Below are 26199 nucleotides of genomic sequence, written 5' to 3' on the forward strand. Positions count from 1 at the left end.
AGGCATACTCACCCTCCTACTTACTACACACACACACGTCCCAAGCAATGCTTATGTGTCAGGCATACCCATCCTCCTACTTACTACACACACACACACACACACACACGTCCCAAGCAATGCTTATGTGTCAGGCATACCCATCCTCCTACTTACTACACACACACACACACACACACGTCCCAACAAATGCTTATGTGTCAGGCATACCCATCCTCCTACTTACTACACACACACACACACACACACACACGTCCCAAGCAATGCTTATGTGTCAGGCATACCCATCCTCCTACTTACTACACACACACACACACACATACGTGCTACTGCCCAGGCTTCTAAACACCAGGGCTCGTCTGTCTCGGTCCTTTGCCCAGAGAGCATCCTCCTTAGCCTGGCCTGACGGGAATGCAAGGAAAGTGGGAGTGTTTTTGGCAACCTAGAAAAGGAAGAGTGAGTGCCCCGAAGGACAATGAGGCCCCTCGACAATCCTATTTGTTGACTGCACGTGAAGTGCCAGGAGCTGTGTGCCATCTCCTTTACAGGCATCCTCCCCTTTGAGCCCCACAATTTCCCTAACAAGGTGGGCGCCGTGGCCCCATCGTACCAATGACAGAGCTGAGGCAGAGCGACTTGCCTGAGGTCACAGAACAGGTATGAGGACACATTCGGGTAAAATGCAAGGGGCAGCTGCTCAGATCAGCTGATGCAAAGGCTCAGTACAGCAGGACGGTGGAAAATACAGGTTTGAATCCTGGCTCTGTGGTCAGTAGCTGGGTGCCCTTGGGCAAGTTACTTGCCCTCTCTGTGCTTTAGTTTTCTCACCTCTAAAACAGAGGATTGCAACAGTACAGCAAATTGACAGGTTCATAGGTTCTTGGAAATCTCGCAACTTTCAGTGAAAAGATGTATAACAAACTCAATGTTACCACAGGCTAATGGATGTAAACAAGAGCTAAACTCCTATACAGAAATGTATTTCTAATAACAAAAACATCACCAAACTTCTGAGTAAAGACACCAAAACTTCTAAATATTAAACACTGAAATAAATGTGAGCACTATATACGTTTAAGACAGATTAATAAAAACAAGGAAGACAATGATTTACCCAATGATTCCAGTTCAGGGCTGCAGGTGGCCAGAGACTCTCCTGGTAGCTCAGGACACTGGGAGGGAACCCACCCCGGGTAGGGCACCCATCACACACATAACTGCACTCACCCACTCTGGGACCACTGAGACGTGCCAATTCACCTAGCGTGCATGGCTTTGGGATGTGGGAGGAAATTACAGGACCTGGAGAAAACCCACATGGGGCGAACACACAAACTCCACAGGGTGAGCACGCAAACTCCATGGGGAGAGCATGCAAACTGCATGGGAAGAACACGCAAACTGCACACAGACAGTGGCCCTGGATGGGAAGCCATTTTTTTCTTATCAATTATGATAAAATGATGTTATCTGAGAACCTGTGTTTACCTCCCAGGATTCTGCAGGACTCGTACCCATGAAAACTTGCAGATAGTACCTGGCTGTCAAGTAAGGCTTGACTGAAGATTGCTAGTTACAGTAATGATAATAATAATTGGTATTATTTAGCTTGAACTACAAATTGAACGTTCTACTATGACCTCGGTGCCTCAGGGACCCAGGGGAGATAAGGCCAGTCCTGGGAGCTGGGAAACTGAGTCCAGGGGCAGGGGCACTCCAGGGTAATTCATGCTGGTGGCACCGACCACATCAGGGCTTCGGCTAGTGCCAAAGCTCCACTCTATCTGCTCTGGCCACCTCCCACTGTCCCTGAGTGCAGCTCACAGGCCACAGTGTCACCGGCATCTTCCTGCCAGGCCCTGCTGAACGGTTAGGATGCCTGCCTTTCATTCTGCGGCTCACATTCTGCAGGGAGCTCTTTGTTGCGGCCTCAGAGCTCGGCAGCCTCCACCTGAGATCTGAGTGCCTTCCTGGCAGAGTTCAGGGCTGAGGCTAGAGCCGGGAGAGGGAACTGGGCACGGACACCACCTGCCCTTAGGGTCTGCCAGGGCCCCAGGAGCTCTGAACAATGCGGATTTTGACACAAATGAACTGGGTATTTTTCTCCATGGGAAAAGGGCACAGGGTGGGGAGAAGGGTCTGGCCAGGAGGGCAGGAGGCCGGAGGGCCTATTCTGAACATTTGAGGCTGCTGTGGGCACCTCCTGTGTCCCAGAGACATCAATCGGACAACGGGTGTCTCAGTGGGTGAGAGAGACTGACATCTCCAGCATGCCTGCTCTGTGCTGGACACACTCTAGGCATCACCTCACTTTCCCAATCCAGTGTCACACTCCCAGGGGAGGACGGATAGAGAGGTAAACCTGAATATTGTCCAAGTTTAACCATTCACTACCATGTGACCTTGGGCAAGGTGCTTCATCTCTGCGTGCCTCAGTTCCCTCATCTGTAGAATGGGGAGATGAACAGCATCTCACTCACAGGGGTGGTGTGTGAATGACATGAGACCCCTCACAGCAAAGGATTTAGAAGAGTTCCTGGTCCCCAGTAAGGAAAGCCGCTACTATGGCTTTTATTACTTCCCTGATCACTGTCAAATCAATTCCAGAAGGGGTACCCCTGTTAACAACATCTTTCAAATGAGAAAACAGAAGCCCACAGTGCACAGCGACTTGCCCCAGGACAGTAGCCTGGGACTTGCCCTGGGACACACAGCCAGGATGCAGAATCCGGGACTTGCCCTGGGACACACGGCCAGAATGCAGAATCCGGGACTTGCCCTGGGACACACAGCCAGAATGCAGAATCCGGGACTTGCCCTGGGACACACAGCCAGAATGCAGAATCCGGGACTTGCCCTGGGACACACAGCCAGAATGCAGAATCCGGGACTTGCTGACTCCACAGTTGATGCTCTTTTTCCTAAGCTGGTGGTTCCTAAACCTTTTGGGGCCCATGACCTCCTAGAAAATCTGATGAAAACAAAAGATTCTCTTGCCAGACACACACATAGACACAAACGCAATCACCAGGCGTTCCCAGTCCGTCTGAGGCCAGCCATACTGGAAGAGAAAGTTCCATGGATTCTTAGTTAAAAAACAATCCCCATGTTACATCTTGCTGTATTCTATAGTGTGTTCTTTTGTTTTTAAGGGATTATCATGTTTCTTTGGAAAACAGTGCTGAAAAATGCCATGAGGAATTCAGATTCTTTGGCTCCAAACTCTCAGGCCACTTCCTGGTCCACACAGGTGAGGCCAGCAGGGAGGTCTGACACTCCGCAGTGCTTGGCCTTGACCCCTGTGGATGGGTCATATCCAGGACCGTATCAGCATCCTCTCCAACCTGGGCACTGTTTCTCAGGGCTGCTCCTGCCCCCAGGAAAACACAACCCCTACCCCTGGCAACATGCCCTGACATGTACGTAGGTCACCATACATGCTGGACATTCTCTATCTGGTCCCTCCACATCCATCCTCTGTTCTGCTCATCCCTGGAAGGCTGACCCTACTGAATGTGTCACAGGGACAATCTGGGCCTGTGGCCGACAGGTGGGATGGCCTGATGAGAGGCTGCGGCCGGAGAGCAGAGGGCCGCAGGAGAGAGAGCTGCAGCTGTTCTGTCCCTAGCCCCTTCTTCATGCCTTGATGCTGTCCTCTGGCACTGTCCCTCCACACTGCAGTGCCCACTGGTAGCTGCTCCTAGGCTCCTGTCCTCACTGGAACCCAGGAACATCACTTCCTCCCCTGCCCTTTCAGCCACTGGGGCGGTAAAAGCTCTGACGCTGCTCCCCTCTGGGAGCCCCAGCATCCTGCTGCTCCGTTGGCACTGCCTATACCCCTGTAAGCTGCCATTGCATGACAGGGTCTTTCTATGAGGCTCCTATGTGAATTCTCTTCCCTCCTGGGGCCTCGGCCCATCTCCCGTGGCACTGGGGGAGGGTCCCTAAGTGCTCATCTTTTGACACTCTTGGGGAGCCCAGAGCCGATGTCCCCTTCCAGAACCTGGGAGGGCAGTGCTTTTCCAGAGGGACTCAGAGGGGTGGAAACACGTGGCTCTGACACTCAAGCCCACCCTCAGGGGCCTTATCTCATCTATGCATGTCAGCTTCCTCATCTGTACAATGGGAACAACGAAACACGCACACGACAGGGCCTTCCACAAGCATATGCCGTGCCAATCCTGAAGGGCCAGCAGTGCTTGTCATTATGATTCGTTATTCATTCTCTCAATTTCTGAAGCAACCCTACAGATCTTAGGTTCATGGTCTGGATGTGTCAGAGGGCCAAAGCCATGCAGTCAGTAAACACTCACCCCAGGTTAATGAGGGCCTGGGACTTTTTCTTTTTCTCTTTTTTTTTGAGACAGAGTGTCGATCTGCCACCCAGGCTGGAGTGCAGCGGTGTGATCTTGGCTCACTGTAACCTCCACCTCCCGGGTTCAAGTGATTCTCCTGCCTCAGCCTCCCAAGCAGCTGGGACTATAGGCATGTACCTCCAAGTCCGGCTATTTATTTTGTATTTTAAGTAGAGATGGGGTTTCACCATGTTGGTCAGGACGGTCTCAAATTCCTGACCTCAAGTGATCCACCAACCTCGGCCTCACAAAGTGCTGGGATTACAGGCCGGAGCCACTGCACATGGCCAGTAGTTTTTTTTGTGACGTTAGATAGTATAACATAGTTGGGGCCGGTGAGTGGGGTGGGAGGCTCTACAGCCGGTCTGGAGTTCACGTCCGAGCCCTGTCACTTCCTCGCTTAGACACAGCACTGCCTACAGCTGCCACAGTTGCTGTGAGCACTGAGATGATGCCAGTGTGAGGACGGCTCCCTGATGCACAGTAAGTGCTTAATAAACACTACTCGTCATAAATGACTGCAGTGTTTGGCAGGCCTCAGTTCTCTCATCTGTGAAATGGGGCTAATCTCATGGAGCTGCTGGGGAGTGAATTGGAAGATGTAGGCAAATGAAGAACTGTCATTGTTACTGTTACCATTTGATCTGCCCGTCTGGCCTTGGCCTGGCTGGTAAGTGGCTGTGGAGACAGCCAATCCCACAGAAATGCTGCCAGCCAAGTCTTTCCACTGTGGCGAGGCAATAGTGCTGTCTCTGGAACTCGATTTATTGAAGGGGGCTTCTCTCTAAGGCAGGGCAGAACCGCTGAGCCTGCACTCCTCAGCTGGCCCCGGGTGTGGGGGATGGGGGTGAGGTGGAGGTGGGCCCCCGTCTCCGCTCTGGGGAGAGTCCCTTATGCAAACATTTGCCGACGGGAGCATTTGGGCTTGTCAATGTTGTCGATAAGGACAGGCTCTCTTTCTGCACATCAGGATTTGGGGCCTTATTGAGTTGTGAGCTTGCAACTGTGTATTTAGCCTTCACTTCTCTGGTTCCATATTTGTCTAAGCTCAAATATTCCCCAGCCTGAGACTGGGAGCCTGGCATGTGCCAGGTACTGTGCCGGGCACGGGGACCCAGGGAAGAACTGATCACTAACAGAGATGAGCATGACACAGCCTCCACGTGGGGGAGGCACGGGTCCAGAGAGGATAACAAACCATAAAGAAATAAGTTACAGCATGGCAAGAAAGCACAGTGACAGAAGAGGAGAGTAGAGGATGGAGAAATTACTGATACTTGTGGAGGGGGAGGGAACAGGGAAGGCTTCCTGGAGGAGGTGTCATTCTATCTGGGTTCTGAAGGCATTTACCAGGTTTAAAAAAAAAAAAAAAAAGTGAGGGGCAAGGCATTCTAAGCAGAGGGAACAGCGTGTGCAAAGGCACCCAATCCTGCCTGGAGTCTGGGGAACAATGAACTCTGTGGGAGGTGCAGTGGGAGGTAGGAGGAGTCTGGGAAGACTATGGGCGTGGGCAGGAGGCAGTGTTCTGAAGGGTGTGGCAGCTGGGCTAGAATCAAGGGGCTTCCCTGCTATCTCTGGAGTTCCATGTCCACTTGTGGGGGATGCGGTCCTGCTGCATTGCTGAGACACTGCTTCTCAGAAGCCCAGTCGTTTCGCCCTAAGGAAGACCAGTGCCCCCACTGGAAGGCTCCCATCTCCATAAGAGAAACTGTTTCCAAGGTGCTGCCTGGTTTGGCAACAGAGCCGCACCGGTCAGGAGAGGGAACAATCACTCCTGGCTCCAGGTTCCATGTCTACCCAGAGAAGCGGGGTTGGGGGATGCTGGCAGCAAACACCCAGTCTGCACCCAGGTGACACCCGAGGCCCTGAGCTGCCCCACAGGGAAGGGATGGATGAAGGCACGATGACGGCTCCAGCCAAGAAAGCAGTTGAGACCTGGGACCCAGGCGACAATGAGGTGGGGAGGAATGCGGCGGTGTGCCAGGAAGACCTCAGAGCACCACAGGTAGCACTACAGACAGGACTGTTCCCCATGACGGAGCCTGGCTTTTCTGGGCATGCAAAAGGCAGAGAAGCTCCCCAGCTGGGTGACCCACCGCCAAGTAAGCAGGATCCAAAGTGGGTGGGAAGCCAGCAGCCGCTGTTTTGCTGCCGGGCCCAGGCCACAGTGGAAGCACTTCTGCGATGGGAGGCAGAGGTGTGGAGATGGGGATCAAGGTCAGGTACCCCTTGATATCCCAAGTTTGGAGGGTGTGTACCGGACAGCAAGGGGCACCTGCCATACCTTCCATGTGCCCAGGGTGGAGCGATTCTTGAGGCTGTCTCAACCTCTCCTCACCTGACTCAACACAACCTCTTGGAGAAGACGAGGCCCTGCCGACCTCATCTGCTCCCTCTCTCCTCCCCTCAGCTCCAGCCATGCCGGCCTCCCTGTTTCTCACACACATCGAGCTTGCTCCAACCTTGGGGTCTCCCTGCCCCTGGCCTCCTGCTTAGGCAGCCCTTTCTTGGGTACACCTCTGCAGTGAGGCCTCTCTAGCCCACCTGATGAGGAATGTGTCCCAGCCTTTTCCACCTGAGCCTTGCACCCTGCTTGGTTACCGTCACATGGGTACATGAGGGCACAGCGGGCACTCAGTATTTTCTGGCCACCACCTGAATAGTCACTGAGGCCACATGACACCACCAAGGTGGGTAAGAGGGGAGTGAGACCTGTGGGCATCAGCCCTCCAGCAGGGAGTGGATGATCCCCCACCGGGGTCATGGAGGCAAGTGATCAGCAAGAGTGTGGTCCCCAGGGCCGGCCACCAGGAAGGCCATGAGCATCCCTGCCCCGTGAACACAGAGCACTGTGAGGACAGGGCCAGCAGCTGCGAGCTGTGGCCTGGCAGCCCGGCAGGCGGGGAGCGGATACACACTCTGACCTCTGTCTCTTCCTGCCAAGGCGCCCAGTGACCCAACCTGACCGCAACCCAAAAGGGCACAGAACCCGGATGCTTTCACACAGGCCAGCCTCCTGGCAGGGAGTGCCCAAGAAAGGTGGAGAGCAGGTCTGGAGGGGCTGTGGGAGGATACCCGGCAGGAGGTGCTTGGCAGCCCTTGTGCCCATAGCCTGCTGGGTAAGGGTAGTTCTCTCAGATGCTCCACCTCTTGTGTTCCCCAGGGGGCCCATGAATCAGCCCAAAAGACCGTCCCGCTCCTACCGTGAAAGTGCGCGGCCGTCTTCCGCCTTAGGGCCTGCAGGGTCACCTCGGAGTCGGCCCACTCCAGCACCAGCCTCCGGCCGTACAAGTGGGTGCTGTGACACAGGGCATTGAAGGCTCTCTGCAGAGGGACAAGAAACGAAACTGCACATCAGCTGGATCAGCGCGGCAGACACTCCACTCTGCCCGCCAGCTGCCTGCCCGCGTCTCAGATGCCAAAGCCCAGGTTCTGGCCCCGTGACATCTGATCTCCAACGAGGGTTTGGGGAGCAGTTGGGTGCATCTATTTAATTAGTGGGTTGCGTTCCCAGGGAGAAAGCTGCAAGTGACTGAGCAGTCAATATATCCGCCGTCTGGGCTGTAATTGGTGCCTGGGCCGAGGCAGCCGTCTATTTGCTGCGTGTCATCCGATCTGTGGAGGGCGACCCCATTAGTGGGCTCGCCTCCCACCCGGCTGTCTGCATGGTGGCCACTTGAGAAAGCCGAGCTCTGGCTGGCCGCCAGATGACAAGCGTGCAGGCCTCTGGGTGTCACTGGGTGCCGCTCTCCTTCACTGCCCTGGTGACTCTGTCCCCCACGCTGTTTGGAGGGCCCCTTCCGCCTCCGCTGCCAGTGCCCTTTGCCTCCTCGCTGGTTCCCCCAGCCCTGCACTCCTAGCTCCCAACCCCAGCTCAGCAGCCTGGGTCCTGGCACAGGCTGTTCCCGCTCACTCTTTGCTCTTCCCGACTCCCACATGCTGCCTGGTTCCTCTTCCTGCTTTTCAACAGCTATACCGAGATAGAATCCACATACTGTATACACCGCTTGTCTGAAGACAATTCAATGGCTTTTAGTATCATCACAGAGCTGTGCGAAATGTCACCAAATCCATTTTAGAATGTTTTCATCACCCCCAAAGGAAACCCCACACCCCTTAGCTGGCAGTCCCCCAGCCCTTGGCAACCACCAGTCTGCTTTCTGTCTCTATGGATTTGCATATTCTGGACATTTCGTGGGAATGGACTCATATGGTAGTGATCAGTACCGTCTTAAACATCGCTAGGTCTCAAGTTCAATGGCACTGGACAGGAACACCCTGAGTTGATGGGCTCATCCCCAAACACTCCTATGGCACAGTCTGAGGTCACCCTGCTTAGGAAGGACAGACCCTGCAGGTCCTAACTGGAAGATCTTGGGCAAGTTAAAGAAATCTGCCTTGACTCTGTTTTCCTTACCTATAAAACAAGTATGCTCATATATGCCAATCTCAGGGGTTCTAGGGACAAAAACGAGTCAACACAGTGTCTAGAACAGTAGGGGCACACCATAATTACTCAATAGATGTTACTTCTCGTTGCTGTTGTTTTGTTACCATAGACATCACATCTGTAGCTGCTTTCCGTCAGCAGAGAGCTTTCGGGCAGGCATTGGTTTAAAAAGCAGTAGGCTCCAGGTGCTCAAGCATTGGCAGTGGAGAGCAACAGTGGCTAAGAAGGCCCTTTGCTTTGCTTCTGGGTTGCAGAGAGCACCAGTTGGTACAAGCAGAGGAGGGGTTCGCTGCTTTTGTTTCTTTTATGCCGTGAGGAATCATATAACTGGAAGGGTCTGGATGGAAACCCATCCAACGGTGCTCCTTATCTACAATGTAGCTCTTACGGTTGGACCATGTCCCGCAAGAGGGGTCATGTTGAGTCCTAACCCCCTGTACTTCAGAATGTGACCTTATTTGGAAATAGGTAGTTGCAGATGTAATCAGTCAAGACGAGGTCATACTGGAAAATGAAAGGCTCTGAGCCAATGACTAGTGTCATTGGATGGCCATGTGAAGACAGAAACACAGGGTGAATGCTGTGGGGAGATGGAGGCAGATACTGGGTGATGAGTCTACAAACCAAGGATGCCAGCTGTCCCCAGCAGCCAGGGAGAGGCACCAAACAGGGTTTCCCTCGGAAGGAACCAATCCTGCCAGCACTTGATTTTGGACTTCCAGCCTCTAGAACCGTGAGACACATTTCTGGATTTTTAAAATGCTTTCTGAGGCAGGGTCTCGCTCTGTCACTCAGGATGGAGTGCAGTGGCATGATCATGGCTCACTGTATCCTCGAATTCCTGGGCTCAGGCGATTCTCCCACCTTGGCCTACTGAGTAGCTGGGACCACAAGGCACGTGCTACAATGCCTAAGTTTTTCACTTTTTGTAGAGATGGGGTCTCCTTACATTGCCCTGGCTGGTCTTGAACTCCTGAACTCTAGTGATCCTCCTGCCTCAGCTTCCCAAAGTCCTGGGATTACAGGCCTGAGCCACTGTACCCGGCCCATTTCTGTGGTTTGAAGCCATCCAATCTGTGGCATTTTGTTACAGTAGCGCTAGGGAAAGGACGCAGTGCCCTTGGGTAATCAACTGCCTCAGTTTCCTCATCCATGTTGGGGCTGGCTATGGGACTTACACAAAACGTGCACAGAGGGCAGCACATAATATACATTCGATAAACAAATGAATCCGAAAAGACAAAAGGGAGGCGACTAGAACATGCATCTTTTTAAAACCAGACGTGGCCAAATTAAAGAAACGCTTTGTTCTCCTCTGTGCTGTTCTGAGAAGGACCAGGTGCAGAAAACTTTTTCTTTCCTTTTTTTTTTTTTTTTAACTTTAATTTAAAAAACTCTTTCTGACTGCCAGCAGAGCCTGTGCATTTTTTTCCATGTGGATATAAAAATGCATCTGGACTCCGAGCCGAAATGGCCCATTCAGAGCTTTAAAACACACGCGTTCTCAGCTGGCGAGGCAGAGAAACGGCTTGACAGGGGGAGTTGGGGTTTTAAGGCGGGGGAGAGGAATTGGTGGGGAGTCTGGCATGGCGGATGTTCCATCCTCGTGCCAGGGTCCCTGAGGAGCTGTGGTCCCGGGGACACGGTGGGGTGGGGGTGGCCAAGGGGATGCATCTGGTGAATGCTAGGCTGGAACTCTCAAGAATGGAATAAGATCTCAGGAGGTAGGTCTGGGTGAGAGGCCCCAACCCCAGCCTCTCTGATTCCCACTGTTAGATTTCAATGTTTCTTTCTCTCCCTTAGAAGCCAGTTCTCCATTCCTGTACCACAGAAAGCCCTGGAGACCTCCATTCATTGCAGGAGTCACCAAAAATTCCCTCTCCTGGTTTCTTTGTGACATCACCTCTCACAAATCTTCCTCTCTTCCCTCTGCACTCCTCTGACACGTTACTGGCCTCTCTCTGGAAGAGCTCTTCACGGTAAGAGGGGAGGTGGCATGGCAGTTAGAGAGGGTGGGCTCTGCTGCTGGCCTGCCTTGGTTCAAATCCCTGCTCCACTGCTTACGAGCTGTGTGATCTCAGGCAAGCTGCTGAACCTCTCTCTCTGAGCCCAAGCTTCATCATATGTAAAAGGAGGGCAGCAGCAAAGAGTAGTGAGAATTCAGAGAACTGTTCAGTCTGACACTTAGAACACTGCCTGGCACGTAACATGTGGCACTTAAGATTGGCTGCTGTGATGATGATGTATGCTTCCACTTTTCATTATCAGGCTAAAGAGCAGGGACAAGGGAAGGTAAGACACAAAAGCTCTTTCGTATTTGAAGTTAGAGCACAATACGTGGTTCTCCAAAAATAGCAGAATTACCCTGCTGAGTTCTAGTCTCTGCAGGTTAATATGAAATCAGGTTGCGTTCCCGAGTTCCCACTGCCTGGGTGGCTGGAATATGGTGGCCTCAAACTGTCGCAGGCGGTATGAGGATAGTGATTTGAGGCTAAAATTGGCCTCGGATAATCCAGAGTAATTGTGTTTCATTAAAAGAGCGTAACAAGAGCTTGTTGTATTTGACACATTCTAGGAGGTAAGGCAGGTGTGGAGGAGGAGGAAGATGCAGGCCCGGGCCTCAAGGGGCTTTTGGGTTGGCACAGGAAAGACTGTGAGGAGTTTGGAAGGTTCCAGCCATCACAGACAGGAAAGTGCAAGCCAGAGAGGTTCACTAGCAGCATCCTCCCTGGTCTCCGCCTACACGTGATCCCATTAAAACTTGACCTCCACCTTCTCACAAGCGTTTTTCTAAACCTCAACTGCAGGCATGGTGCTCCTCTGCCAAAACAGCCCCCGGGCTTGTTCATCTCAGGAGACGGAGGAGTTACTAGACCTTTGCTCCTCTCCAAGTCTGTCTGATTTTCCTTTTGTGGCATCAAAGGCCTTTTTAGTATGGATGATCCTATCTCCTAGCTCCACAGAACTCCAAGCATATCACCTCAGCCCACTCCTGAGAACAGGTATTATTCTCCCATTTCAGTGACTGGGAAACTGAGGCACTGGCCAAAGCTTGTATGCAGGTCAACTTCCTTCTCCTTCTTCCTTTTGGCCTCTACATGTTGTCTCTGGGCCTCTTACACAGACGGCCCAGGGAGGGTTCTGCCCCTCCTGCACAGGCAACAGCCAGGCACCCTCCCTGTGCCCTGGACACCCGGCCTCCGTTTCCAGAACCTGCTCCCTGCCCCATAATGCCTTCTGTGTGCCAGTCTTCCTGACTCGACTTTGAACCCTGGAGGGAAGGCGCTGCATGCTTAAGATCCTCAGCCTGGTGCTGGGGCAGAGGCCACTCAGTCAATGTTCACAAAGCACACTGTGGCGTCTCCTTCACTGGGGGTCTTGAGAACACGTCTCCAGACTGGGGTAGATGGTTAGGCTGGTCCTAGCTGGGGACGGAGGGCTGGCTTAGATGTCCTGCCACAGTTCCCTTCAAACCCCTGCACTTTATAGACTACAAATGCAGCGGGGATAACAGCGTGTCCCATTCTGAGAGAGCAGGTAGTCCCCAACCATCCAGATGAGGGGGACATTTGGCCTTTTGAAACGATACACAAATAATCTTGGGTATGGCTCTCCTCCCAACATGCCTGGCTCGGGGCCTTGCAGGACAGGAACAGTAACCTGCACCACGAGGGCTTGAGAGATCGCATGTCAGACCCCCAGCTGGTTTGCTGGAGAGGCCTGAAGATCCAGCACAGAACCCCGAGGATGCAGGAGTCCAGCAAAACGAATGTCACAGAAGAGAAGCTACTTCCATTCTTGGGAGCACTTCCTGCCATCATTGATGGCCAGGACTGGTTATTCCTGGGCCCCCCTCCCCCATCCTCTACACTTTGGGAGTCGACTCTGCACAGTGTGACGAGGGCTTCCTCGGCCTCTGGTATCTACTGAGGGGAAGCAAATGGGCGGCACTGCTGGGAGACTGGAGGGAAGAGGTGAAGAGGGAAGAGGGGAATAGGGAGAAGAGAGGTTGGTGCTGCGTCCCTCCCCCTCCCCGCAGGGCTGTAGCTCCTGCTCAAGGTCTCTTCTCGGCAGCTCTAGCCCTGCCTTTCCTTCCAACCCTCCTCTTGGCCTAAGTGAGATGACAGTTCTGGGGGCTTTGCCATCCCTGGGGAGTCCCTTCTCCCTACCTATACCTCCATCAACACCTCTTCATTCACACCACCTGGGGGTGGGGGTAGATTCTGTTTCCTGCCAGATCCCTGGGTGTCTCGCATGCCTTGGCCCTACTCAGAATTTGAGGCCCACCCAGGAAAGCTCTGAGCAGGTCTAGCCAGACTTCAGGGCTGCCCTCATGATCCAGCTCTCTGGCTCTGCTGTCCTGAAATCATAGCTCTTTGAGCTCCTCTGACTCCAGCCATGGACTCCAGGCATCAAGAGGCCTGGCCTCCTGCCGCCTTTTCTGAATTCCCTTAGAAGGCAATCTGCTAAGGTGGTGTGGGGTTGACAGCCGCAGGCTAGACTGTGGCCCGGCCTGGCGGCCTCTTTCAAGAACTGGGAAGGCACTGGAAGGCTGCCAGTGCAGCGCTGGGCCTGACCTTTCTGCAGCTTCCCTGGAGACAGACCTCCTCTCACAGCAACAAAAGGCATTGCACGCCCTTGGCAGCACTCCCATCCCAAGGGGCTGCGAAGAACTGCCCAGGGCCATGGCTTCTGGGCAGAGCTGAGGATAGTATTCCTGTCTTTAGAAGACCAAGGCATTCTCCTGGCCCCTCCTGCTCCCAGGGAGCTGTCTCTGGCAAAGCCAGAGGGCTGCATCTCTCAGCAGACGCTAAATCTGTCCAAACAGGGATAACACCAACCCCTCCCAAACCCGTTGTGCCCCCAACACCCAGAATAAGTGGCTGGCACTGTTGGGGGCTCTCTGCAGAGGTGGTCAAAGGGACTTCTGGGAGGAGGGTCTGCCTCCCTGGGGTGTTTTAATGCCATCACCCTGAGAGAGAGACAGATCCTTTCTCTACCTATCTACCACTAGCTGCTTCTCTCCTCACAGGCGTAGCTGTCTGCTAGGCAGGAGTTTGCCCCGAGTAAGTCAAGCTCCCTGCACAATCTTGGGTGATTCCGACCCCAGTCCCTTCCCAGAAATGACACCATGGAGCTGAGGGTGAACTCCTAGGAGAGACATCCAGAGTCCGCTTTCAGGTGATGCTGTCTGAACTCTTCAGACAAAGAGGTACCTCTCTCTCTCACTCACTCATTCCTTAGCTCGCTCAGCTCAGTGTGATTCGACTCTAAGTCTCTGGGGAGCTGACTGTGAGGCAAACAAGAGACGAGGCGACAAAGATGGGACACACTTTGGACCTCTGCCAATTTATAGCATCCCTGAGAGAGGAAAGAGAGCCACTAGGGAGAGAGGGCCAATGCCAGGGACCCAAGGGCACCAAGCCACAAGGCCATGGCAGCAGGCGCAGCTGAGGCTCTGAGCTCTCCCTCAGGCACAGCCCTGGGCCTGCAACTTTCAATAAACTTCTCTAAGTTTTTACTTTTTCAACTGTAAAATGGGGGTGCTGCAGCGTCTCAGAACTGCTGGGAAGCATAAATAAGACAGCAACTCTTCCTTTAGCCCAACGCCTGGCATAATGGGAAGGGCCTAATTCCTGGTACCTGTTGCTGGTGCCATTCGTGGTAAAGTTTTTTTTTTTTTTAATTTAAATTATTTTAGGCCAGGTGCGGTGCCTCATGCCTGTGATCCCAGCACTTTGCCGAGGCGGGGGGAATCATTTGAGGCCAGGAGTTCGAGACTAGCCTGGCCAACATGGAGAAACCCCGTCTCTACTAAAAATACAAAAATTAGCCAGGCATGGGGGTGCACGCCTGAGATCCCAGCTACTTGGGAGGCTGAGGTAGGAGAATCCCTTGAACCTAGGAGGTGGAGGTTGCAGGGAGCAGAGAACGTGCCACCGCACTTCAGCCTGGGGGACAGAGTGAGATTGTCTTAAAAAAAAAAAAAAAAAAAAAAAAAAAAAATTATTTTAAAGCTGTTAAAAGGGAGGAAAGCTGTCAACTTGGCTGGGAGTTTTACCTTTCCTTGATGACTAGTACTGCCTGCCTGATAAATATGAAATGAGGACGTCTGAACCTGAGTCCTTCTCACTCTCATCTCTGTAGGACTGTGCAGGCCTCAATCCACACAGAAGCTCCAGGGACACAATTAGCAGAGGGATCCGTCCTGGCACTGCATCTTGGCTACAAGGGCTGCTCACCTGCCAGTCTGAGGAGGGCAGCCTGTCCTGATCCCAGGTCTCAGCCCATACATCTGTGTGCTGGCCGAGCCTGCCTTGAAATGCAAGCTCGGGATCCAAACACATTTTCCATTCCTCCTGGGCTCTGCTGAAGAAAACTTGGCAAAAAGCCCACAATTACAACAGAGTTGTGAGCACACACACGTCACATGCACACCTGAACAGAAAAGCGGAGACAAAACTCCAATTCCTGAATTTGCTTCCGGTTAACACTTTGGGACACACAGGACAATGGACACCTAGGTTTCAGGCTGCAGCACCTCTGATCCCCAGGGTCCCAGAGGAACACTCAGCCACCCTCACTTCTTTGGTGTCACGTGCCACAGCCTGTGTTAAACGCTTTGCACGCAACATTCTGCTTCGTCTTCACAAACGCCTCAAGGGGAGCCTTATTATTGCCTGTGTGGGGACGAGTCACTTGGGCTAGAGGGATCTGAAGTCCCTTGTCCACGTTCGCATAGCTGCAAAGAGGCCGCTTCATGTCACAGGCCACACTAACCACCGTGCAGCACGCTCCTCCTTCTCTGCCCTCAGTTTAAGCAAACGTGTTGAATGCATGCCACTGACAATCTAATAGTGATTGTTTACTGTGCACACAACATGGCTCAGCACTGTGCTGGGTGCGCTGGGCACCCGGTGAGGAGGAAGGCTATCCCTGCCTTAATGAGCTTCGTCTGGCTTGCTCGTCATTGGTCCCTTCCACTACAGGTCCTGTTTGGGTGGAATCTGCCAGGTGAAGACAGTAGGTTCACAAAATATTCCTCAAGAGGCCCAGTGGGAGCCTCTCCCAAAACACCGGCCTCCCCCAGGCTGGGGAGGGCCTGGGCCACATATCCACATCCCTTCCTCTGCTCCCACCCTTGGCAGAGTGGAAAAGCGAGAAATGAGGAAGGAGACATTAACTGGTGCGACCCTACAATGAAAGCTGTGGTTGTTTACCACAGTGTGAACAGCTCTGCCTGCCAACGCCAACCACCATCGCGTCTCCCTACAGCCGGCTCCCCCCAAGTGTTTATTTAAGCCAACACATTGCTCTGCTAATTGGATAACATTCCATGTGAAAATAGACCTTTTAAAACAACAGCAGCGGCGGCAAATAAAAACAGCTGCAACTGCAAAAGTACAAAGGCACGGCAGGCCTGGGGAAGGGAAAAATTAAAGGCGCATTGCATGGGAAAAAATTAATATTCTGGCTTCTGGGCTGCAAGTCTATTCTTTGTGGTCTTCCCCTTCCGTGGTGCCCTTCCTTTCTTCCTCCAGGACCAGCCTGGTCTGGGTAAAGAGAGAGGAGGTGGCGGCTTCTAACTGGAATCACAATGGCTATTGGTGGCCACTCAGCCAATGGGGATGAGTGCACCTGGTAGGGAGTCCCCAGTACAGCTGCCCAGGTGAAAGGCTGCTGCCTCCTCAGTGAGGCTACTCCTGGGGATTGGCAGGGTTTGAAGGCAGCATGGTAGTGTGTGCTAGTGGGGACAGCTCATGGAATGCCCACTCCTCCTCTGGGGGCTGGGAGGAGTTGATTTCATTCTGGACTTGTTCCCAAGAGACGTTCTAAGGGACAATCTCTTGGCCTTCCTCCAAAGTGTCCCTCTAATTCGAGAGTCCTTCTCCTTGGTGAGGTGTCAGGGCTGGGTGAGAGATGGTGGGCATGGTAGGGAGAAGAGGCGCTACCCAGAGCCTGGTGTGGAGATACACAGAATTTAAGTGAATCAGTGAACGAAGGGAGGAGGAATCCCTGGATACAGGCTTTGGAATTAGATTTTTCCCAGCTCTGCCAAGTACCGCTATATGATCTTGAGCAAGCAACTTTGTCCCTTTGAGCCTTGGTTTCCCCAGTCATCAAATGGCTTCCTATCACCTATCTCCTAGAGTCCCGTGAGGATTAAAACTTATATATGCAAATGTCCTGCACCGTCTCTGCCAAGACGATGGGCTTCCAGAAGTTGACAGTTTTTATCAACTCAAAGATATTGCCCTTTTAGAAACTTCCAGGTTGTGTGTTCCCCTGGTTGCGTGGCGCTGATAACACAACTGACAGCCGTGTACACGGTGTAGACCCAGGCCCCCCAGGAGACCACTGACTTCCTATACCACCCCTATTCTCCTTCCTCCATCAACCTCTGTCCCCTGCTTCCCTCCACACGTGGGGAAGGCTCTTGAGAAATGCCAGATCATCACACCTGGAGGTTTAGATAACACCAGCACTTTCAGAGGGACTGACATTTACTGCCCGGGACATCAGGGGCTGATAGAATGTCCTAGGTTGGGAGAATATGCCAGCTCATCGATCCTGCTTCCTCTGAGCAGGCCTCTGGTCACCAGGGCCCGTGACGAGGGCAGATGGCCAGGACCCACCCCCGGTTCACCGGAGCAGCTCAGTAACAGACCAGGGTCTGGGCTTCCCATCAATTCATAGGGCTCCACGGTGGCTTCAGCGCTGGAGCTAAGCAAATGCTCAGCAAGACTGGGGAGGGAGACTGGATGCAAATCTCCCGCCTGATGCTGGGGCTGCTGCAGCTTGGGGTGGGGCAGTGCGAGTGCGGTGAATGTCACATACAAAGCCAGCACGCTCGTGGGAGCCTCTTGCTATTATCATCAGTTGCCTGGTTACTCTGAGCTCGGCCACAACAGCCTTCGAGGAGCCTCTTGCTAGGATTCTCTTTCCAGTTTGGGGGTATGTGTGCTTAATCCAGAAGGGGCTTGATGGATATCACAGAGCCCTCGAGGATATGCACAGTGGGACGTGGGTCTCATGGAGAAAGGTCAGACAACTCAGAACCCCTCAGTTCAGGGACAGTAGAGACGGCATGTGCTCAGGGCCACAGCAAGGACTGTGGTGTTGAGGAGATGCCTTAATTCTTCTATCCTCTGCCAGCAGGCAAATGGACTGATGGATGATGGGGAAAGGGCACTGTTCTGGGAGTCGTGATACCGGGGTTCAAGCCGCAGCACTGGCCCCTCCCAGAAACCATTCATTTCTCCATTCCTTTTCCAGCCTCAGCTTCTACAATGAGCTGAGCTGCCCCCTCCTTTCAACTTATCCCTCCCTTCTTTCCTCCCATCTGAGGATTGCTTGGGGTAGACCTCCTGGCTGAAGAGGTGGCCGATGCCAATGCAGGGGGCGACTATTATCTTCACTGAGGGTGCCACGACAGGAAATGGGATCTGTGCCCTTGGCGGGGGATCTGAGTGGGTCAGGGTTGAACTGAACCCTGGGAAGGGTTTCTGAAGGAAGTCTCCTTCTCTAAGAGCTTTGACACGGGGAGGATGCATGGGAGCTGGCCCTGAGAGGCTGGAATCATGGAGGCTCCTCTACCAGCCCTGGGTTCTCACTAAATTCCTTCTGCTGAGATAAAAAAGATCACCAGTGCTTTTGACTCCATGTCTCTGGCACTACTGCTCTCCCTCTTCAAACTCACGCCCACCCTCGAGCTAACTAGATATTTACAATATTCAGAATCCTATTCACTAATATGCAGTGTGCACGATTCTACGGGTCAGTGGAGAGCGCTAAATGTTCCACTCAGAAGACAATAAAGTTCTCCAGACAGACCTGGAGCCGGGGAGGGAGAAAGCAATGGCAGCTTCCCCGGGAAACAAAAAGAGCAAAGGGATCCTTGCAGGAAAGATGTGCTTGTGATGGGCTCCTCCTTCCTGGCAGACCACTGCGTTCCGTGGCGCAAGCCCCAGTGTGGGAGAGGGAAGAGTTGCTACAGGGATGGAGGGGCCAGAAATAGCCGCCTGACAGGGAGAAGGGCCAATCCTTGAGAGGCTGTGAGTTGAGCCTGTACTGTCCTCGGCTGCCCTTTCTCCTCCCGGAGCCCGGGGTAAAGGCAGGCAAGGGATGGAGGGGGAGGAGCTGTCACCTCCATAAATCACTAGAGGGCTGTGCTGGGCTTCAGAATGAACATCCGCAGCCGGGCCCGGGGTGGCAAGCACGGGACCCCTGGGTGCTAGGTGAACTTCCTCAGTGGCACGCACTGCCCCGATTACCTGGGAGTCCACCTTCTGTCCTAATAAAGCTGACGAGCAAAACTGAGCCAACGATGACATGTCAAAGGGCTCACGGCTGGCGCCCGCCCTGGTTGGACCCTCCATGTCCCAAGGGCTGTGTCAACCTGGCATGAACCTCTGGGTGCTGAAAGAGGGCTTCCAGTGAGGGGCTCCAGTGCCTTTGCGCTCTGCTCTCATCAATGGCCGGAATCCCCTCTACCTCTGACAAGCTCTTCCTCAGAGAAGCAGTGAGCGTTTCCTGGAGCACCCATTGGGCTCTAAAGGTTGGCATCACAAGAGGTCCAGTGGATGGGTGAGAAAAGAGGCCCAGTGGGTGGCCAAATAAGAAGGGGAAAACCCTTTCTTATTTCAGACCACCACCATTGTCATCACTGCCGCCTTCCATCTCCTCATCACAGCCAACAGCCAGTACACAGCGGCCAGGCCCTTTTCTAAATCATCACCCCACTCGAACCCCACGATGACTCTATGAAAATATGGAAAACCCTACGACCATTTTATGAGGGGGGAAACTGAGGCACACAGAAAGGATGTCACTTGCCCAAGGTCACACGGGAGATTCGTGGCAGCCCTGGGGTTCAAACTCAGGCAGTCTGGCTTTGAAGTTTGTGCTGTAACGACAAGCTCTCGCACTGGTCTTTGTAAGAGACATTTCTGAGGAGCAGAGAGTGACTCCCTCATTTCTCCCCCAAGCACAGCCTCCTACAGGAACTCTGATATAAGATAGATGACAACACTTCTACACCATCACTGCCCAATCCCCTCAGGCACCCAGAGCTCAGTGGAATGCAGTGGAGAAAAGATGCTGCCCTGTACTCTGTTCTGTCCACAGAGCACCACATGTGGGCATGAATCCGTGGACCAAGGGTGGCTCTGAGAAGGAAACGGTGTACCAGTATCGAGTGCCCACCACATGCCAGGACGGAGTCAGTGTCTCCCATGCATCACCTGCTCTAACCCTGGCAGGGGGGCGCAGCCATCATTCTCGTTTCACAGATGAGAAAACTGTGGCACAGGGAAGGCCAGTGTGGGTTGAGCTGCCACGGGTGGGAGCTCTGAAAGGCAGCCCTCTGCTGCTACCCTGAGCCAACGCAGGGCACCACGTGCCTGCCCCGCTGTGAGGGTGAGGGCCGCGACCTGCTGCATGCAAGGTGGGTTCCCTGCTGTCCCCGACGTGAGGCGAGGGAAAGGCTGCCAGCCAGGAGGAGAGAGGAGCAGATGTCTGGACAAATATGGCCATGTGTCAACAAAACAGGCACTTGAGCTCAAGACTCAGAGACAAAGGTGGCTGGCGAGGCTCTCCGAGGGTCCCAGTGCACCTTCTCTGCCTGTGTGTGTTCCCAGGGCCCACAAAGGCCGCAGCTGTGTCCCGGAGCTGCCACCTTTGGTTCTGCACAGTTGACCCACACCCTGGGCCTCTTGTGATGCCAGACTGCTAAAGCCCAATGGCTGTGATTCCAGGAAATGTTCACTGTTCTTCTGAGGAACAGCTTGTCAGAGGTGGAGGGGATCCCAGCCATTAATGAGACCTCCCTGTCACTTTATTTTAGCCTTGAGGAACAGCGAGGCTGAGAGGGGACAGGTCGCCTGCGGGCAGAGCTCACGGAAGGCAGCCCACTGTGACAGCTCTGCCACTACCTTCCTTCTGGATTCTGACCTGGAGCTCGGTGCCACGAGGGCAGTGGCTTTGGGTACAGCCGGGCCCTTGTTCACACAGCCTCTGCCCCACATCGGCGGCTGGGCCCAGCACCCACTGCAGGAGCAAAGCCTGGCTGTGCTGCACTGAACCAATTTGGAGATGCCGCCTTGCTTAAAAAATAAAAGGTTCTCAAGGAGCCTGGAGGGATTTCGGTACACACGCTTCCATGCAGCTGCACCTGCCGGGGCTGCCCTCACAGACAACCAGCACAAAACAGAACCCCCGGCCATGAGCAGAAGAAAGGAAGGGAAAGATGCATTCCCTTGGCTGCTTCTTGGGTGCCTCTTACTCTCCTTTCCAAGTGCTCTGCCCTCTCCGCACTGTTCTGTGTGGCATTTCCCATGCTGCCTACCCCACGGGGCCACCTGAACTGAGGAATTTTCTTGATGACTTGGAGAGGCCTGGGAAACGCATTTGCTTCCCATCCCCAGTTTATGTCCCAGGTTCCTGCATACATGAAACAGGGGGAGGGAAGGGGGACAGAGAAACTGCTTCTTCCTCCGAATACAAAATCCCCAGGATCTTCTCCAAGGATGTTGTACACATTAAGCAGAATCAAAGGCAAAAAGAGAACACCTGCGTGAGGAGGTGACTCTGTGTGTTAGAGGCCTGGCTGCCTCTCCTATAACGGGTCCTGGAAAGGGGAGGCCGGGACAGGTGGGGAAGGGAGCCACGGTCTCACCTTTGCATCCTGCTTAGTGAGGAAGTCCACAAAGCCGAAGCCTCTGTGTGTGCCTGTCCCGGTCATCTTCTTTGGCAGGCGGACCGTCTTCAACTCCCCAAAGGTGCTAAAAACAAAAGGCAAGATATAGGGGTTTAAGAAGAGAGGCCTGCAAGTGAGGTCGGGAAGGCAGGACTGATTCTCACACGTAAATCCCTTTGGGTTATAAAAGACAAGTGCATGCAGGCACGCAGACGCTCGCACGTGTCAGCTCAGGGGCACGAGCGGCCTTCTCCCAGGCCCGGGCCATCAGGCAGGGCAGGGAGGCAACAATCGGGCTGGAGATGTGAATGGAGAATTTTCAGTTCCTCTGCAACTAGCTAGAGACTCTCTGCCCCCATGGGGCCCCACTTCCCTGTGGGGTAACTATGCACTGGGGAGGACCCTGCCTAGTACACAAGTAGCCAGGCTCGGGTTGGGGGGCCTGGGCAGGTCAAGGTGCTGCCCATGTGTGCGAGTCGGGGCTCTGGACATGGGACCAGCAGGGTTGCCTGACCCTTCCAAACTGCCTCTATGTCTGAGCTGAGCACATGGCGACCCCAGGCTGAGCAAATGGGATGGGGCCCCTTCTCCAGGACCTGGGACGTTTGGGACATGTGTTTCTTTAGCGCTCAAATGACATGCAGCGACTCCCTCTAAACCCTGCTTCCCCTCCCTCTGAGCTTTCATTTCGATATCTTCCAAGCCAAAGTCAGGCAAAGCTCTGGAGAAGAAAATGGGTTGGCTTCTCCTGACAGGGATCAAACCGGTAACCACAGCCTTGGACCATCCCCCCTGGTTCCCTCCTCTCCTCTCCTCCAGATTAAACCTTTGAGAAATTGTAGGACAAAGGGATAGGGCTTTCTCAGGCCTCCTTGCCTCCCTGTCTCACTTCCCACCCCCCAATCTTTTCCTAATGTCCATTTATCAAATATATACGTACAAATTGCTGCCGATAAATATTTAATGTGCACGGCATCTGAAGAGAGGTATTATTTTATTTGAAAATCTACACACACTTTCGGCTGCCTGGGCACACACATACGCACAATGGTCTAGGATGCTTTGGGGCCAAAGACCGATTGGGTAAAAAACACACTAAAGGCCGTAAGCTCTCATGAAATGATATAAGCTAAATCCAAAGCGTTAACCCACAGCCCTGCCAGCATGACCAGGCATCTGCCAGCCCAATTTCTGAAGGCAGGACGGTGTGTAAATGCGGCATTATGAATCCTCAAAATGAATCTGCACGTCTCCTCAGAGCTCTCCCCACCAGCTCTGCTCCCCCCTCCTGGTGCCTCCTCTGTGTGGGCAACGAAAAACAACAGAGATGCACTGGTGACAAGGCCAGCCTCCCAGGGAGGGGAAGGAGCCAGGAATGTGGGGAGTGGAGCCCGGTCAGGTTTCCCTGCTGGAGGGGAGCCGGGACTGGGGACCAGAGGCTGGGCAGGTGGGGACAAGGTGAGGTTGGAGAGCTGAGGAGTCAAGCCCGCAAACCCTGCTTCATCCTGCCACCTAAAGGCGGATCCATCCCATGACAGACACTGTCTCTCTTCCCTCCACCAAAGCCCCTCTGCCATGCTGGCTTTGAACAGGGAGGGCAGGGCATGGACAAATTTTCTTGTAAGCTCATTCAGAAGAATGGTTCTTTGGGTCCAGGTCTTCAGAAGGCCACTGGCACCGCAGGGATGGCACATCCGGTGGCTAAGGGGCTGGAGCCTGAGAGCATTCAGAGCTGGTATGAGGCAACTAAGAGGCACAGGGAAAACCAGGCTGGCTGCTTTCTCAACACAGCCACAGACAGCCACTGGGTGAGCTGGTTCCTCCATCCCTGCCTTGGCCTCACCTAACTGCACTAGCCCCGAGATGTCTTTCCCAACCCCTCAAGGCTGGGGTGACTGCCCCCATCCACAGTGTCACCGCTCACCGTGCTCCCCGACCAGGGGTCTGTGGGGTGCATGCCTGTTTACTTCTCTGCCTTCCCTGGCCGGGGCTAGGGCTCAGCTCTGCAAGAGTCCAGGCCCCATCTATCTTGCTCATCACTGGACCTGCGGCAGTGAGCCCAGCGTCTGGCTCAGGGTAGAAGCCTGAAGGTATTTTGGAATGAATGAACAAGCAAATGGTAGCCCTGGAAGGTGGACATTACCATGGGTAAATTACACCTACCCTCAGAGAGTGGTGATGAGGGTGAAATGAAATACACATAGCACTAATGCGAACTATTGTTATCCTTATCATTCCCGTGTTACAGATGAAGAAACCGCAGCTCTGGGAGCCAGGGGTCCTTCCTCACAGGCGGCAGGGTTAGAATGTGAATCCAGGCATGTCTGACGTTATGCCCGAGCTCTCTTTCTGCTGCACAATGACTCAACCCCCTTGCATCATCTGGACGGGGACTGGCCACTTGTAAGAGCTGGGGCCTCTTTCTTCCTGAGTCTTGGTCAGGTCTGCGGTAAAGCAGGAAGACCCCATGCGGGGTGGCTAGGAATGCCTTGTGTAGACTCCCAGGGGTCCAGTGACTTCCCTAAGACCACCAGGCAAGGTGGGGGTAGACCGAGTCCCAGTTCTTTCTGCCCACACTGTGTGCAAACCCTCTACTTCTGCCCACAAGGGCTATAATCTCCTATCCCTTGATGGTCTCAATGACCTCTGCCCAGATTTCTGGTAAGCCAGACTGTGTGTGTGTGTGTGTGTGTGTGAAGGGGAGAAGGGGTCATGGGAGGGGGGTGGTGTGAGAGAGAAAGAGAGAGAGAGAGAGAGAGAGAGAGAGAGAGAAAGAGACTGTTGAGGTTAATTCCTCCCTCTCTGCAGCACATTGCAAGCTGTGGATGCTGTGTGCATTGTAAGCAGCTAAGGGTCCAGAGAAAGGCGAGAAAAATAATTAAAAGGTAGAGAAAAACGCCGTTGAGGAGCGGCTGCAGGAGCCATGCTTTCGTGGCCTGCAGAAGTGGCATTTGAGAGTTCGGCAGGGAAAGCCGGGACAGAAGGACAGCCTGGATCTACCAGGAATCGTGGGCAGGGATCAGGGAGCTGGGAATCCCATCCCAGGCAGCTGAAGGGCCTTGGGGAGGCCCCGGTTGTGGTCGGGGGTTTCCAGGCAGACATCAGCATGACAAATGAAATGCCGCCTATGAAGACTGGAAGCTTCAGAAATCCTGTTATTCTTCAGGGTCAGAGAAATGGCTACGGTGAGCAGGTTTCTTCCTTCCTTGTAAGAACAGGACAAGAGAGAACTGAAGCTTAAGGAGGAACTGAAAGATCAGGGTTAGATCTTAGAAGGAACTTCCCAATGTCTGTGGACACTTCCTGAAATGCATGGATGAGGCTTCAAGACACCATCATTGCTGCCATCATCTCCGCTACCAATGAGTGCCTGCAATATGCGGTTTTTTAAATACATCATCTCCATGCCTCTGTTTTACAGATGGGAAAACCAAGGGCCAGAGAAGAAAAGCGACTTGCCCATGTCCCACGGACCCAGGAACTCAAAACCCGGGTCTTTTTCATCCGGGCTGCTTCTCTCAGCCCAAGAACAAAGCTGGACAGTGAGTGGCTTGGTTGCTTGTATAACGGTATGGGATCATATGAGGCCAATACTAATGATCTCAGAGAGCTATCGAAAGAGAATTAAAAAGAAAAAAAAAAGGTTGGGGGAGAAGAAATCAATGAAGTACCTTTAGCTCCTTGGAGATAAGCGATATATAAATACCAGCCATTATTAAGGTTCTTATCTGACAGCAAGGTCTACGAAGCTGTTTTTAAGAGCAGCTTTTGAAGGAAGTTGTGCGTGAACCTTTGTCTTCTGGGAGCTTAGGCCACTGTCGGGGTGAAGCTGCGCAGGGCCACCAGGGACTGGGGAGGAAGAAAATCACGGGGCACCCAGAAACTCCTCCCTGAGACCAACTCTGCCGCTCGGGAAGGAGACGCACACCACACTCCCCACTGTGCAGATAATAGAAACCACAAAGTAGCAATTACTGTATCAGAAGCTGTGAATAAAGAGGACATACCGGGCTTTTAAACACAGCCCTCCTTCCCTCCCCCACCATGCTCACACTTCGGTAACAAACTCACACCTCACTTTTCCAATTATTTCATTCACCCTGGGTTCACCAATTACTCCCCCACCCTGAGCCCCACCCCCTCTGCCATGCCAGGCACATGATTGGTGGTGGGTTTGTGGGTTTTCCACAACTGGAGTTTGTTGTCACGTTTCTAATTTCTCTTGAGGAGTGTTGGGGGGGTGAGGGGGAGAGAAGGGAGGAGCGGGAGGAGGTGGGACGGGGCTCCGAGGTGCTGCGTGAGGCAAGCCAATTATGCCCAGCACTCATAAACAAGTCGGGGGATGTAAATTGTGTTTGCACACAGGCCTGAAGGCAGACACAATACGTATGTGTGTGTGGGGGGCAGCCAGCGTGCGGGTGGGTGGGGATTTCCTCCCTCCATGCAAACTGTGTGCCCCCTGACTGGTCTCGCCCCAGCCTTGGCCAGCAGCTGCTACCGAAAAAGGATGAATCATCTTGGGTCTCTCTCTCCCTCCCTGACTGAAGCGACAGGCTCAGGGCGAAAGAAGTGAGAGGAAGGGTGGAGCAGAGGAAGTGAGAACCCTCCAGAGATGCGGAGCTGGACAGTTTTGCAGCTGTGCTGGTACCTGGAGCCTGGGTAGGCTGGGAGTCCGGCTTAACCCCACAGCCTGCATG

At 53.5% G+C, this 26199-nt stretch overlaps 1 protein-coding gene across 1 annotated transcript in view; it reads right to left on the reverse strand.

Annotated features, from left to right (window-relative positions):
- RBM19 (RNA binding motif protein 19) overlaps nt 1-26199 on the reverse strand; it is a 368604-nt gene that overhangs the window by 15027 nt on the left and 327378 nt on the right. The window contains exons 23-24 of the mRNA XM_050749675.1: nt 21482-21587; nt 7559-7679 (exon numbers count right to left, since the gene is read on the reverse strand). Coding sequence (XP_050605632.1) covers nt 7559-7679; nt 21482-21587 — 227 coding nt within the window. The remainder of the gene's footprint in view (nt 1-7558; nt 7680-21481; nt 21588-26199) is intronic.

Source organism: Macaca thibetana, chromosome 11, assembly GCF_024542745.1.
Source record: "Macaca thibetana thibetana isolate TM-01 chromosome 11, ASM2454274v1, whole genome shotgun sequence".
Lineage (NCBI taxonomy): Eukaryota > Metazoa > Chordata > Mammalia > Primates > Cercopithecidae > Macaca > Macaca thibetana.